The sequence below is a fragment of the Astatotilapia calliptera genome, chromosome 14 (genome assembly GCF_964374335.1).
Source record: "Astatotilapia calliptera chromosome 14, fAstCal68.1, whole genome shotgun sequence".
Lineage (NCBI taxonomy): Eukaryota > Metazoa > Chordata > Actinopteri > Cichliformes > Cichlidae > Astatotilapia > Astatotilapia calliptera.
The window spans coordinates 38,751,246-38,768,152 of NC_137435.1; the positions used below are offsets into that span (position 1 = coordinate 38,751,246).

Consider the following 16,907-nt stretch of genomic DNA (forward strand, 5'->3'; position numbering starts at 1 on the left):
TTTTAAGCTGGTCATGTATGTGTTTATCAAACACATTTAGCTTCTACAGTAAACAGCTATTTTGGTACAATGAGAGGCATTCATTTACTGCCTACTTGTGTATCAAGGTGGTGGTTTTAAGAGCCTAATAGCATTGGTTCTAGCATCTAAATTCTGACTTCACCATGTAAGTTTCCAACCTACAAAAAACACGGTCTGCATTACACCGTGTTTTCTAAAGTAGTTTATTTTTTTATTTTTTACAAAAAAAATCATAAAATAATGAAATATTTGCCATCTCAGTGGATAAGCCCCACGCTCTTGCAGGTGAAAAGTGGTTATTAAAGTGCATGGTCAGAGCTACAGAGTGGAACTGGATGAGCTAGACGGTGACTCAGGGTCTCTGGAAAACTTGGCTGAGAAAAAAATTCCCCAGAACAAACAGCAAAGCCGTGTGGAGTCATTTATAGCCCACATGATGCGGTAACGCGCAGGTCATTTCGAACTTCTTTATGGTATGTGTGTAGGTGGGAGACTGAGTGGGGAAGAGGACAGTGGGGAAGTTTCTTGTTTCTATGAATTGTGGAACGGTTTGTTTGTTTGGCAGCGTATATATGGAAAGCAGTGGTTACGACTTGGTGTTCCCAAATGTTCCCTTAATTTTTTTCAGCAGAGATAATTTGATTCAGTCAGACAAAAAAAGAGAATTCTGGAAAAGGAGTAGTAGCTCAAGCCGATGTGCACCCAGCACCCGGCACTCACGTGTTAAGGGAATCAGACTCGGCTCCACAAAAATGGAGAAGAAAATGTTACATGAACTCGTGGCTACATGAAGATGTGTGTTATTTATTAATGTTTTAAAGTAATGTAATTAATATATTTGTTGTCAAATACTGTAATTAATAAGCACTTAAAATGCCCTTATAGCAGAAAACCACTATATAAATAATTAACATTTATTCAAATGTTAACGATTTTCCTGTAATTTATTACAGGTACACAAGTGTGTTTTAAGCTTTTTATAAATACTTGTGTAGTACTTATACAACACATATGTTTATTATGTTTTGCATTTGCAAATTTTTTGTATCTGCAGATAAATAAAAGCATAATTACAGCATCAAAGCCTGTTTGTAAAGGCAGAACAGTTTACATTACTTTATGTAACTTCATGTATGTGATTATTTGCCTGATGAACCATGTTTCCTCTTGTTACAAAGTAACTTTGCATTGCTTTTTCCATCATTCAAAATTATTTGTTAGTCATTTTTGTGTTTTTATTTATTTAAATTAAAAAACCCTACATTCAAATTAAATATAGTTATGAAACCTGAAACAGAATGGATGGCCTCAATAATCCTTTTTTGTGACACACAGCTTCAGTGGACCAGCTGAGATCTAGGAAGTCTTAAATCTTACCTATGAATGGCAGCTGTGACAGTCTGAAGGGATTTCATTGGTTAACAGAACTGAAAAAATGCTCAAGCTAGCCCATAAGGAGTTTACCTCGCTCTTGGCCTAAGGGATTAAGCTCTGATGACAGTCCCAAAGTCTTTCAGTAGATTTTAAATCCATAGATTTTAGATGTGAGCAGAATGTTCTCGGGATTTTAAAATATGACATGACAAAAAAACCTGCTTTTAACTCCTGTCAAAACCTTCTTTGAGCTGCTGTGAGAACATGTTTGTCCCATGTTGAGAAACCACAAAAGCAAAACAAAAAGACCTGGGCTTCATTGGGAATTTAGATTAGTGGCAGCAAACTGGTGTTGAAGCTTTGGCAGATTGTTGCAGGTGAAACAAGAACAGAGGCTTCCTTCATGTTTTCGCCTTTTTATACAGCCAATAATGTGCTCGTTGGACAGCCTTCTGGCAAATGACAAATACAAACTTCTCCTCTTTAAAACAATTTCAGCAGGAAGTTTGCAAATATGTAAATGCCCTATAACACAAACTTAAGTAGTGTATTTTTCCACTTAAGGTGATGAAAGAACAACCCTGAAGCTCTGCTTTGAGAACAGTCACGCTTTGTGAACTTAACCTCTATGGTGCCTGCCTCTTATGTGTCGGCACGACTTTAAAGCCAGGTGACTTTTGCCCTGTTAAAAGAGCCAGCGTTCCAGCATAGTAATGTCAAACTGCTAGCTGTTTCTCCGCTAGGTTAGACACACACACACACACATATATATACACCTTTTTTCATATCTATTAATATCTAAGTGCTCACAGGTGGTCTGCCTATGGAGCGTGTAGAAAAACACAATTTTTGGTTTCAGCCCACTGTACATCAAATGAACCGTAAGCACTCCTCCTTCTCCTGCCTCTCTTGTTTTCTCCATTTTTCTTCCATTCTGTCCGCCTTCAAGTGGCCTTCTTTTCATCTTCAGAACGATGCGTTTCGGGGACCCAGAGAATTTTGGTACACCTGAACAGCATGCCTTTAAAAAAGGTGTTGTGGCTATCAGGTGCTCGCTCTGCTGAGGCACTGAACAATCTTTATTTGTACCAGTATTTGTATTAAATTCTAATGACATTATCATAAAAGGAATTTCATTCTCAAATGAATTCAAAGACGTTAACTTTTGCTCAGAAATTTCAGTGCTGAGTAAAAACTGCTGGATTCAAACACTGGATGAATTTAGAGGTTAAAGGTCAAGGTTGCAGCGATCTAACCAAATAAAACATTTTTGTCATTACCTCGACAACACATAAACATCATCTAGTGTTGTTTAGTTTAAATTTTGTTCATATGCTACTCAAAGTTTTTTAATGCACATGCAAATATAAACATACACCATCCGTACTAAAACATAAGCAATACGTAGCTATAACTTTTAAGAGAAATGAGTAATTAGTCAGACTGCACCCGCTCTGCTTTGTTGGGGGCGGCTGACTTTGGCTTTTTAGCATCTGTCTAACCCTAATGCTTACTCTGCTGCCCAACAGATATAAAACTGCTCGTATATTAGTCTGCTGCTGCGGTGTTGAGAAGATTAGTAGGGCACACTCTTCCCCCTCCAATTTGCACTGCAATCAGTAGCACAATTTTCTCTAGTTATAAAGAGTAGACATAACCATTAACGTTCCTTTGATTACAACCATGTTAATATTCTCGCGTTTGAAGACTAAACTCCTGGCACCGCTCTGAAAAGTCCTCAAATTTCCTGGCAGAGTATGACAAATTATATTTAGAGTATTACAATTTGTATAGGATATATTATTAGGCTTTATATGATAAAATGCAGGGAGATTGTTGGGCAGTATAATTGCAGATGTTTGATAGAAAGCAGTTAGGCAAAGAAAATGAGTGAATAAGGCCAACTGCTATATTTACCATTTAAAATCACCTGCCTAAAATAACACTGCTCTTTCATGCTGTTTTGACATGTCGGAGCATGGATGTAGGACCGTTTTGGAGGCCAGATGTGCACCTTGGTTGCACAGGTGAATTGTCCTGCTGTGGGAGCCAAGTGCTGCTGGAAAATGCTGTTGTCACAGGGGTGTGTCCAGGTGTCCTTAACAGTACAAGTAGCATTTAAATGAATGTTAGGACCCAAGATTTCCTGTAATGAGAGGATCAGCGTTGTCCTCTTCACTTTTTATTGCTTTTAATATTGTGGCTGTGCGCTGTATATGTCCAGTATATGTACAAATCCATTCAGACAGACATAACGTCCTGTCCTTCCCAGCCCTGAAGACAAAACCTCCTCTTTATGATGGATAGTCTTTCAAAGTAAATGGGCTCATTTGCTCTGAAGTTTATGCATCCTGGTAACAGCGAGGCTATCCGAATCCCCCAAGTACTCCATCTTGTAAGCTTTATCCCCTCCACATGGTTATAATTTGAGAATTTCCCGATTTTCAAAGCTTTTTTTTTTTTCAGCGTAGTGTTGTTAATTAAAAAGTGGACTAGTTTTGTTGTGGCGTTCCACTTTGCCAAGTAGGGAAATCACCCTCTTCTTTCCATTTATTTCTTTGCCTTTCTCGCTCTCTCTCTCTTTCAGCCGTTCGCCCTCCCGTCCCGTCCGCCTTTGTCAAGAATAAAGCTAGCCCCACCACTTTGTAAATGAAACATCCTCCCAACATTAATGGGATTGAGCAGATGTTTTCTGTTTGGATGGTCAGAGATGGGACACTAAAGCCTGCAGCAAAACAAAACAAAAAGATTTTAAGAGGAAAAAACCCCAGAAAGCAAAAGCAGATATTTATGGAAATGATTATATCACTTCCCTCATATCCCATATGAACGCATGTCTCGCACACATGGCAAATTAGAAGTCACCCCTTCCAGTTTAGCGCACGTCTTAGAGCATGTGCCAGCGATCTTGGTACTAAAACATCGTAAATAACACTGTAACCCCTGGGACAAGGTGTTATAAATAGGACGTGTCAAACCCCGCTGTAGCCAGCCGCTGTTTAAAACCTTCTCTTTTCACCCACCGGGCCGCTCAGCTGCTTTTTAATTTGGCCCTCCCGTGGGCTAACCGACTGACGCCTCTCGGCAAGGGCCTCTGTATTTCAACAAGGCCACAAAAGCCCCAGTCCTCGGGCACTCGCACTCGCAAAGCTCTCCAGCCTTCCTGAGCTGTTACTTTTTTGGAGCCCAGACTCTACCATCAGCAGAAGAGAAACACCGGCCCTGGCCAGAAGGCAGTGGCCAAGTCTCATCTGTCAGAAAGCTAGGGGCCAGACTCTCCAGCCACTGGGTGGGCAGGGCCCGACCAAAACAGAGAGAGGAGCAAAAGTGAACGAGAGCGGAGAACAGGGGAGAGAGGGTTTGAGAGCGAGAGGAAGCTCCCAGATAAACAGACCGCAGCGCCTCAACTCCTAATCGCCCTGCGCTTCCGTTTCCAGACTCTATAATTAGAAGGGCCCCGGCCCTTCTTTCTCTTTATTCCCAGTTGACGCAAATGCTTCTTGTGGCTTGGCACCTCGTTTGGGGCGTGGGTTTTCAAGAGTTTACAGGCCCTGGGCCTTAGCTTTTTGGCTTTCTGGTCGCTCTGATACAGCATGACTAGCTAACCACTGTCTTAATGCACACTTCACTTGGCTTTAGTTAGAGTTTCTTTCTTCCACCTCTGATAATCTGCACGAACCTATCATTTATCCAGATTTTCATCATCTGTGAGCAGTGCTTTTTCTTTACTAATTTTCAAATCTTGGCCAAGGGAAACTTCGACTCTGAATGTGCAAAAATGGCTTCTTTTTTTTCCAGAAAGGGAGTGTTTTCCATCTCCCTCGCACGTGTTGTTGGATCCTTTTAATCTCATGCCATTCCAACATCCTCTTTTCACATTTGACATGCCACCCAATAAAGCCCGGCCACTAATTAAAACCTACTGCAGCCTCCACATAAAAGATTCCAAGTGGAAAAACTGAGAGGAAAATACTAATTACTTTAATATTATTTATGTCTGGAAGTCATCAGAAGGACAGGGCCTTGGACATTTTTTACACTCTGCATCAATGAGTTGTATTATGAGTTGCTGCTCGATCTCCATGTTTGTAGCATGTCAGAAGGTTTCTGGGGATGGGTTTTGGATTGTATTTGAAAAGCAGTGTAGACGAGCCAGTTTAGATCTGGGTTTGTTCTGGTGTGGTTTGTTGGGCATGTTGTTTATGGTTTGGACCTATACTTTCTGGAGTTTGACGAGCTTCAAATAAAACAGGACCAAATGAATGGGCCTGTCAGTGTTGGTTACACTTGTGCTGCGCTGTGGTTCAGCGTTTTGGTGATTCTGAATGCGCATAGACACGCCCATAAATGTGCACTGATGCTCGAATACATAGATTGCCTCTTTTATGGACGCTCGTTTCGTCTGTCCTTGAACAATCACAGGACTCGAGCCGTGCTTTTACCAGACCGAGCTATCATGTAAGGCAAAGTTGCATTTTATGACTGTCACAAATGATAGCTGGCTATGTTTAATGGGCTGGTTTGTTTGTTTTAAGTGCATAGTAATTCTTTCATGCTGTCTAACATGTGTCATGCACAGTTTGTATGGTTGTATGCTGCTGGAATAAAATGCAGTTGAAATATTTTGGTTGGTCAGTAGAGGTGGGAATCACCATACATCCCACGATACGATATTATCACAATACTTAACGCACGATACGATATTATTGCAATTTTTTAAAATATTTTGCGATATTCAGATTCTGTACATAAAGGTAAACTTTATCAATATTCATTTTATCTAATATCAAAGTCTCACACTCAGTCTTTCTCTCATTTCAGTTTTATTGTTGACAAACTGAACGGTTTGTATTACAGTCTAGTCCAACTTAACTGAATGCAACCATCTGGTACAATTATAGCTATTCTGAACTATGCAATTTATGAAAACTATGCAGCCCCTTCAGCAACTAAAGAATTTGAAAGTAAATTAAAACAAAATATAATTTTACATTAAATAAAAAAGTTTTAAACTTAATTAAAATAAAACATGTCTTAAATTAAAATAAGTAAACTGTCATGTTTATTGCTGCCAAAAACAAGTTAAACACATTTGGACAGTGAAGGAATGTCAGGATTCTTGCTCAGAAAAAGGATCAACATGCTCTGAAGTCAGAGCACAAAAACCTTTTTTGTAACAAAATATCGATTTCTGCTGTCCCTGCATCGATACATTATTAGCAAACAAAATATCACGACACTACACAGTATCGATTTTTTCCCCCACCCCTATTGGTCAGTGTACCATTAGGAACAGTAAGACACACTGCAGAAATTGGAGTATCATTTTGAATCATCTTGATTAAAATGATTAAAATAAACAAACAAAAACCAAGATGTAACATGTGCTTCAGGTGATAGGTCTAAAGGTCTCTGGTGGAGTGATGGGACATCATACTGCCTCATTTGATCGTTTGATGATTGCGGTAAAAACACATCTTCTAAGGCCAGATGATATGCATATGGTTAACATAGATGTTTTCCTCTTCAGACCACATTATGTTGTATGGATGGGAACCTTATCATTATGGAGTATACAGCACTATTGACCTCCAAAGCTTAATTTGTTCGATTAGTGTCATCACTGTATGGTTTGGCCCAGTTGAAAAGGTAGGCGCTGCTACATGACACAAATGTAGCGCGAAGTGCATTTTAAACCGTGCGTATTACAATATTTGAGCATTAGCCAAAAAACAAACAAACAAAAGGCATGCATTCAAGCAGCTGCACGATAAAATAAGAACCATTTATACAGCACACATTAAGAATCAGCTTACAGTGAAGCCGGCTAACGGACTGATTCCTGATGTCAGTGACTATGTGTTCTTTGTAGGAATGCTGCTGGTAACTGCCGACACCCTGGGACATGACTTTCACGTCTTCCAGATCCTCACCCACCCGTGGGCATCTTCGCAGAGTGCCGTTCACCATCTCTATACGCTGCATCGTGGGGAGACCGAAGCCAAGGTCTGAAACAAACTCAAACCTACACGCACACTGCAACCATCCACTGGGAGTAATAGTACAGATATTTAATGAGTGTTTAGATTGCATTGATTCACATACACATACATTCTAGTCAAATGTAGTAAATTGTGAACTTGTATGTAAGTATAATTATTACTTCTTTCTTCCTGTCAAATCACTGCAATATGATTAAGATAGTGAAGATAGTGAAACCAAAAAAAGGGTAAGAACAAAGGTACGGTATTACAAACAAAACACAATTTATTACTGCTCGTCCCTCCATAGAACAAAAGTATGTGTAATAGTGACCATGAAATTTAAAAACATTAGCGTGATACATAAGGTCAACAATAGAAAGTAATGCATTTATTTATCCACCAACCTCATTTTTACTACCTTGCTGAGCTGTGCTGCGTAGATGGCTGGACCTTCCTCTCCCTGACTGTCTCCTTTGGCTGCTCCAGGGATATTTTACCAGCTCAAAACCATAAACTTTCCAGGCTGTCCCGGTTCAGCCCAGGGGTTTTCTCCTCATATTTTTTAGCGCAAAACCTAGGTGGTGAAGAATAATCTTACTGAGATACCTGGACCACCGGAACTGAGAGCTACTCTCCCTCTCTCCAAAGATGAAACAACCACTATCTCATGACCATATTGTGGGTAGGAATGTAGATCAACTGTTAAACTCACAGCTTTTATCATTTATTTAATGACTTAGTTATCCTCTGTTGTTTCTTCATTTCCTTTCAGTAGTAGACAGGAGATGACCCTTCCCTTAGCTGTCCAGTTTGAGTGAGATCCAGGTTTGGACCAGTCCCCCTCCAAACCACATTCCCATTTAAACAGATACATTTATGAGAAAAATACATGATTGGTAAAGAAAAACATTCATCCAGTTTATAGAAAATAACATGCTCCACCCCCTCGATGAACTGCAACATTTAAACAGCATTAAAACATTACCTGTGTTGTTATTCTATACAATTTAGCATAATTGTGTTTTTATAGTACGAAATCACAACAACAGTTACCTGAAGTTGCTTTATATTGTAAGGAAAGACCCTACAGTAATACAGAGAAACCCCAGCATTAAGACAACCAATGAGAATGTGTTTGTGAAAAGTGGGAAGGAAAAACTCCCTTTTAACAGGAGGAAACATCCTCCAGAACCAGGCTCAGGGAGGGGCGGCTATCTGTGTGACCAGTTGGTGATGAAGGGAGACAGAACAAAAGACTTACAGAGGAAGAGAGCCAGAGATGAATTTTAACTAATGATTAAATGCAAAGCTGTGTACAGATACATAGTGAGTGAAGAAACACTTGCGTGTTACCTGATTTAAACCTAACCATTACTTTATCAAAAAAGAAAGTTTTAATTAAAGAGGATGTCTCTGCTAAAATCTTGAGTTGACACATTATTACATGTGGTCATTTAATAATACTTTAGGGAGAGAAAAGAGTATATCGAGCAGTATATTAGCTGTGGGCAGCTAATTTTCACCACCTACACTTTGACACTTTCGCTAAATGTATGGTCTATAATAATGAAGTGAAGGGATATGGTAATTAATTTAATAAAACAATGAAAAGAAAAAAGATTGTAGTTCTCAAGATTATTTTTAGTTTGACTTTTTCTCATTAATTACAGTAGAAAGGAGAAGTGCTTGCTCAACAAAAGTACTTCAGGCCTTGTTAAGTTCAGGATTATTGACTGGGAACACACACCATCACATGCACACACACTCCTACAGCCTGCCTGCAGTTAATGTATGACCAAACGTCAGGTCTGCTGACTGGCTGCACACTGAGGGTGCTTTGATCCAAGCCCTTGTAAACACTGAATGCCGGCCCCTGCCTGTGTTTGGGACAGGGGTTATCACCACAATAACACACAGACACACACACCACACACACACACACAGAACTCAGAAACATACTGGGAGTCATAAAGTCTTGAGTTAGGTAGGTGGAGGTGGACGCCTTATCTGTCTCCAGCGACCAAACATGCGGCTGGCTGTCAGTGACCCGAGGCCAGGTAAACAGACCTGCGAGCTAATAACAGCTGTAAGGGGCTGAAGGCGGAGCAGAAGGTGGATGAGCTCAGAGCCACGAGGCTCTTCTACTAAACTTAACAGTCTGTAGCATCAATTGATGTCCAGTCATCTGAATGAATGAAAAATTAACTGGCACATTTATTTGTGCTTCAGTAATGAGGCTGCTCTGTGAGAACACAATTTCTTCAGCCTTTATTTTTAGCAGTGGTTCCCAAACTTTTTTGCTGGGCCCCCCTTTGTTTTACAAGAAAAATGTTCGCGCCCCCCCCGTGTGTCGCTAGCAATCACGTAGCACAACATTATATACCAGGTAGTCCAACTTCAGTAACCCTGCAAACGCCACTGCTGTTTAGTTTCTGTCTTCATTTATGTTGGAAGTGGTAGCAGAGCTGTACGTTTGAATTAGTTTCAAAAATCTCTCAGTCAGAACATGGTATGTCAAGTTTAGGTGGAAACTAGCGAGCTAACTTCCTGTTAACTTCTAACTCCGTTAAATTTAATAAATTCTGTTTTCATGGATGCCTGGATGTTAAACTTAATTGGTACACCTGGTACAGCAGCATCGCTGATGATTTTATTAAAGATGAAATCATTTAGACCGTTTTTAACTCTTAGTGTTCGTTTGACTTTGGGACCTGAAGCTGACGGAGTTTAGGACCCAGATTACTCCGAAGCTCCTCGCTACGGCAGCCGTAATGCTCTGACAATCCATCAAGCAGTGCAGCTTACCAAAGTTGTACTAAAACGTTTTTAACAGATTTTTGCACGCCCAAATCGATTCAAGGTCAGTAAGCACAACCGGAATTCATACATAAGGCACACTCTCGATTTTTGAGAAAAATAAAGGATTTTAAGTCCTTATAGTGTGGAAAATACGTTATACAGAAGAAAAGAATATATCGCGATATATATCGTTACCGCACATGCTTAAAATTATACCGTGATATGAATTTTAGGCCATATTGCCCATCCCTAGTCACCCTTAGCAACAATAACTGCAATCAAACGTTTGTAGTAACTGGCAATGAGTGTTTTATAGCGCTGTGGACGAATCTTGGCCCACTCATCTTTGCAGAATTGTTGTAATTCAGCCACTTGGAGGGTTTGAGCGTGAACTGCCTTTTGAAGGTCATGCCACAGCGTCTCCAAAGTCCTCATTTGGTCTTTCTTAAGTCATTCCGAGATGGACTTGGTGTGTTTTGGATCATCGTCCTGCTGCAGAACCCAAGTGTGCTTCAGCTTGAGGTCGTGGACAGTCTCCCTCAGGATGTTTTGGTAGACAGCAGAATTACCACAAAGATTCAGAATCTGAATCAGAGTGCTTTATTAATCTCTAAGGAAATTATGTCAAGGCTTCCAGATCCTGAGGCAGCAAAACAGCCCGGCCATCACACTACCACCACCATATTTTACTGTTGGTATGATTTTCCTTTTCTGAAATGCTGTTTTACTTTTACGCCAGATGTAATAGGACACACTTTTCAAAAACTTCAACTTTTTCCACGTCTATTCCATGTTTTTACCATTTGTGGATAATGGCTCTCACTGTGGTTCGCTAGAGTCCCACAGCTTTAGAAATGGCTTTATAACCTTTTCCAGACTGAGAGATCTCAATTACTTTGTTTCTCATTTGTTCCTGAATGTCCTTGGATCGTGCTATGATGTCTGGTTCTTGAGGATCTTCCTTTCTTTGTCAGGCGGGTCCTATTAAGCGATTTCTTGATTGAGAACAGGTGTGACAGTAATCAGGTCTGGGTGTGGCTGTTGAACTCAGCTTTCCAAAGGTGAAACACCACAGCTCATTTAAGTTATAACCTGGGGGGAGCCACTTTTTTGCACACAGGGCCTTAATAATAAACACCTTCATTTAGAAGCTGCATTTTGTGTTTACTTTCTGCTCAGTGGTTTGGTATCTCCTTTGTTCAATCAATAGACTTCTGGGGCAGATGGCCCCGCCCCTTCCTGAGCCTGGTTCTGTTGGAGGTTTCCTCCTGATAAAAGGGAGTTTTTCCTTCCCACTTTTGCCAAAGTGCTTGCTCATAGGGTGTTGTCTGATTGTTTCTATATTATTGTAAGGTGCTTATTAAGAATATTAAGCACCTTGAGGTGATTGTTTTCATGATTTGGTGCTGTATAAATAACATTGAATTATAGTAATGCAGCACATGTTTTCAACAGGTAAGACGTCTGAAAGAACGCCAGTTAAGCAACCAGACTCTCAGACATACTGTTGTAATACGTATATATATATGTGTATATCATTAGTATTAATTCACAAATGCACCCATATGGCCTTCTTTTCTTTATAATGCTCGGCATGTCATACGTGATCTTCAAAAACAATTTGAAATTCCACTTTCCCTCACACATTTTTAAATTAGCTCAGGCCTAAAGAAAGAAGCTGCTTTACTGTTTTCTTAACTTGCATAAAGTAGTTTGAACCTGCATATTGACTAATATTGGTTTTCAGTGTTTCTGAGATCTGATTTTTAATGCCCCTCAGGTCGCAGCATTTCATACTGATTGACTGATGTTCACTCTTTGTGTTCTCCAGATTCGTTGAATGGTTGAACGATGTTATGTACCTTAGATAATAAAAGCAAAATTCTTTGCAGTTTAATACTGAGAAATGTTATTCTTGAAACAGCTGATCTATTTGCCCACACAAGAGAGGTGAACCCCTCCCTTCTCTGCCTCATTTCTGGGGTACTTTTATTTATATATATCCAGTCATGTTACTAAGATGTTACTAGTTATATTAACATTTTAGTTGTTAGATGTTCCACTGTGTTTTGTTAAGCAGCACAAAACTCCATTTTTTGCCTCTATTGCAAAAAAAAAAAAAAAAGATTTTAAGAGTTTTAGCAGTTGACATGTTGCCTTTCCATTGTTTCATTATGTAAAATGTATTTTTATGTGTTTATTTACATTCTAATCACTGTGTAAATGGAGTTTTTGGGGACAGACTGTCACTGTCAGATTTCCTTTGTAACCTACTTCCACAGAGTAACCAGGCTTCTTGTGCAAACATGTGATTTGAGTATTTGCCAATTATATGTCAATATTTAAAAACCTTACTGACTTTAATGTTAAAAACATCTTGTTTTAATGTTGTGATATTTTTTGTGAAGCAGTGGAAATGATCTAAACTTGTAGTTCTGACACAAAGCAGCAGCTCCAGTCCCAAGAAGACATTTGTGTTCAAAAGCCACATCAGCCATCTTTAGTATATCCACATTGTTTAAAAGCATTTACACACTTATGGATCTGTTTAAATCTATTACGCTTCTGCTCACAGTTAACAGTGCTTTTCCATCGTTATAGATCAAATTAGGCTGCCGTAACAATATTGACAAACAGAGGCCTGTTATGTAACTTTTGTAATCGTAGTTAGTCTGTCAAAGTGAGAAGGATGAGGCGTCCGATGCTAACGACCACATAAACCCTCGTTAATTGTCCATCTCACGCCTCCGTGTGAGAGGTGTTTATCTGGTCACATCTTTGTCACATTCTCGTCATTCTTTCAGACTTGTTCTCAGGTCAGCTGAGATGCTTAATCTTCACTACGTGGTGTGACTGATTTAAAAAGAAAAACAAAGGCATTAAACTCGTCTTATCATCTTCTGACTGTCACACATGTCATCAAGTACTTTGTTGGAAAATACAAGGGAGAGCTATCCAGTCTTTCAGGAATGTGCTACCTCCACATCAGCCCTTGCATGTGACTGAAAGCAGATGCATTCCGCCTTTTTGAGATAACATTTGACAAATGTTTGATATGTGGATGGTTGTCACACCATGAAAGTACAATTATAGCCACCCTTCAGGTAATCCCCCACCTGATCGAAATGGATTTGGCCATGATATCCAGGACCCATTTACTGTTGGAGCCCTGACAGGTCTATTATGACCAATTACAACACACACAAAGTAGCCCTTTCTCATCTCTGAGTCATCTCTTATAAGCTACAGCAGAGGTCAGCCCTCCTCTTTCAGTCATCTTTGTAAAGTAAAGTAACTGTCTGGTATGCAGAGGATGCCCCATTAACTGTCATTGCTGGGGACAATTACCTCGTCTGACCTGGCAAAAGATTAGAAAGGCCTGGAGGGACAGAGCTTTCTCTTTGGCTGGCTGACTGAGGAGCCAGGCATTCCTCTTGTAAACTTTCTCCTGGATCTACACTCTCCAGCCTGCCATATAGATATAATAGATATATGTATTATTATTATTTTTATTTTTTTAAAGGCATGCCAAGTGATAGATGCAGTTTCAGCGCACAATCACTTCATCGGTCTGTCACCTTATCTCTTTGTCTTTTCATTTTCTCGCTCCCACTCTCCAGTGCTTGTATTGTCTCATGCAGCCTATTTGTCTGGTTTCCTGCATGTCTGACGTGCTCGGGGAGATCCTATCTTCTCTTGAATGTCTGCTCCCTGAGTGTTGGAGAAGAGCAACTAAATAAGGATGCCATTTTTCTTGGTCATTTATTTTATCGCCAAACAATCTCATATCTTATTGTCACCTCTTGCAAAAACTGTTGTCTGTTTCTGTCAGGCTAGTCGACATCTCAGTCATATCTCTTGATCTCTGCGATTAACACTATAGCCCAGTCACACTAGAGTTAGTTGCACTTTGGAGTAGTTTACTTTTGCGTCCATGTTTCTGTGCTGAATAAAATACGCAGGCATGTAAATATATTTTACACATTCATCAAGTTATTTTGAGACCATCCATCCACTTTCTGCCACAGGTCTGGGTCCGAGGGACAGCAGAGAAGCCCAGGCCTCTCTCTTTGACCATATTCACAGATGGGATTATTTTGAATTGTGCACAAATGATAATATGCCAGTGTGGAAAAGCTTTTTATCTTTGCCAACTGTCTCAGCTGAAAGAAGCTTCATTTCAACACTGTATCTTCTCTGACCAGCAAATCTAAAATCAAGGTCCACTGTAAACCCATGTTTGGGACAGTAGGCTTTCCACACTGTCCCAGAGCCATCCCACCAGTGATATTAGGACCAAAAATTTAGGAGGTTTACCACCCTCCAAGTACTTAGTTTCTCAAGTCACTCAGTGTGTAGTTTGTATGGAGTAGGCATCGTTCTGTTTTAGGAGCGTATGCACCCGAGGATCATCCACATAGAAGTGGCTTCTAAGAATGAAACTGAGGGGCTGCAGATACAGAGAAAAGATGCCCAATGACTGATCCCTGAGGATGTGAGATGGTTTAGACTAACACAAAAACATTCTCTCCAGTTTTTACACGTCGACCAGCCTCTACACTTTAATGGAATTTTCAGAAAGAAAGTTTTATGTGGTATGTGTCAACATTTCCACTACTTATGCTTATGGTGTGACATTTATCTGCTCTGTTTTTTGTCTGATTTTTTTTCACCTGTCTGGATCCAGGTACAGGACATGTGTTTCAGCCAGGACAGTCGCTGGGTAGCCGTCAGCACCCTCCGTGGCACCACACATGTATTTCCCATCAACCCCTACGGCGGTGCACCGTGTGCCCGGACTCACATGTCCCCACGTGTGGTAAACCGGATGTCGCGCTTTCAAAAGAGCGCTGGATTGGAGGAGATTGAACAGGAGCTGAACAGGGCAGCTGCTTTAGGAGGAGGAGCAGGAAGTCTCGCAGGAAGTGGCTGCATCTTAGGTGGAGGAGGCATCGGTGGGCGCTGTAGCCCCATACCTGGCCTGTCCAGTAGCCCCTCAGGGTCTCCATTACATGGTAAGGAGCTGGGAGGGTGAAGAAGTGAGACGCTTATTGATGTTTCAGTTTTAGAAGTCCAAGTTGGCGTCTTAGCAGTAGAGTTGTGGTCAGAAGAATACATACACACAACTGGTAACAATGAAAACTGTTAGGAAGAGCAGATTTAGGAGTTTTAAGTGGTTGCCGGTTGGTAGCATAGCAACAGCTGTGACTCCTGACATGCTCAGACGGGTGTGAGTACTGTGTGGACATATGCCGCTTCCAGAGGGGACACACTGAGCACCTGTGAACATTTTGAGTTTTGTATGTAAAACTTTATATTCAGCCACATGTTTCAAAAATTACTTACTTGGCTTCTATGTCCATTTCTTAAAAAATAGAGCTTTTTAAAACTGGATTATTCTTTTTGATACACTCTGTATATTAGTGAGTTGTCACAGTGAGTAATAAATGTGTTAGTCGTAATGTAATACATGATTGTTCCAAAACTAGATGACAAGCAGCTTCCTCAGTTCTGTAATCTCTGTGAACTAAACAGTAATTCTCATCTAGTCTGGTTATGTTGACACATTCACATCCTTAGAACAGACCACAGATTCCACCCAGAACTGTTTACCAGCTGTGATATACTTGGAAGTTTAGCCTCGAAAGTTCATTAGACTCTCTATGAGGGTTTTTTTCCAGCCCCCATTTTTGAGAATAATTTAATCTGGCAGCAAACGTCATAGAGAGTTTATATAAGTTAACAGGAAATCCAAAAACTTGTTTCTGTTAGTTTACTCATTTACTTTTCGCAACTTCAAAAATAAGGTACATACTGACCCATGAAGTTTTGATACAGTTATATCCTCACATACCGAGTGCTGAAATCAGTGTGTAATGTGTTTACATCATAAATGACTTAAATTACCTGTTGTCAGATTCATTTTTAATTTTGATTTATTGAACCTTTATTTATACAGGAAGTTCCACTGAGACTCTGTCTCATTTACAACACAGACCTGTTTCAGACGAACATATTAAAAAGCTTCAGGTTGACTGTTTTTAATGATCAGTTGACAATTACATCAACAACATAGTTTACAAACAGCAGGTTTTGTTAGTAATGCCTTAGCGGCCACGTTAGTGTTGCTCACTTACACTCTTTTCAACTTCTGCAGAGAATCTTTGTATAATCTAAGATATAACCTAACCAAGTGGCCAATGCCGTTCCCAGCATTTATACTTGTGGGTGGTGTTTTATGTGTTAATTACCTTGTGGCTGTGGCCTGGTGTTATATGCTGTTCTAGCCATAATAGAAACAAATGCAGTACTGGGCCTTTTCCCTCCTGGGTCCCCACACTTTGTTGTGGTCATGTTTTTTTTCCGTAGGCAAATCTGTATGTTGTTTGTTCAGACATGAAATCTCCAACCAGGAATCTGCTGTTGTCTCCGAGTCCTTGTATTGAGGGTATGATTGTTGTTCCTTATATTTGAGGCAACGGTTATTTTTCTCTCACAGTTCCTTTTGAAAACTGCAGCAGAAATGCATAAGAGGAAACAACTGTACTGAGCAGGCCAATCACAGTAGCTGTGGCCTCCATTAACGCAACAGTTGGTGACATTCCTGGGACAGCGGTGACGACACAGGTCTTCAGACGGGTCTGCAGTTACTGCGTACATACGGCGTAGACTTATTGCCCATCCCCTCTTGCCACCCTCTAACACGTTAAGCAGGGAGGGGGCAACCTT

General features: G+C 40.3%; 1 protein-coding gene across 5 annotated transcripts in view; it reads left to right on the forward strand.

The window, feature by feature from the left end:
- Positions 1–16,907, forward strand: part of bcas3 (BCAS3 microtubule associated cell migration factor) — a 312,938-nt gene that overhangs the window by 49,710 nt on the left and 246,321 nt on the right. For all 5 annotated transcript variants that reach the window (XM_080289123.1, XM_080289122.1, XM_080289124.1 and 2 more), the window contains exons 14-15: positions 7,268–7,401; positions 14,866–15,193. In XM_080289123.1, coding sequence (XP_080145249.1) covers positions 7,268–7,401; positions 14,866–15,193 — 462 coding nt within the window. The remainder of the gene's footprint in view (positions 1–7,267; positions 7,402–14,865; positions 15,194–16,907) is intronic.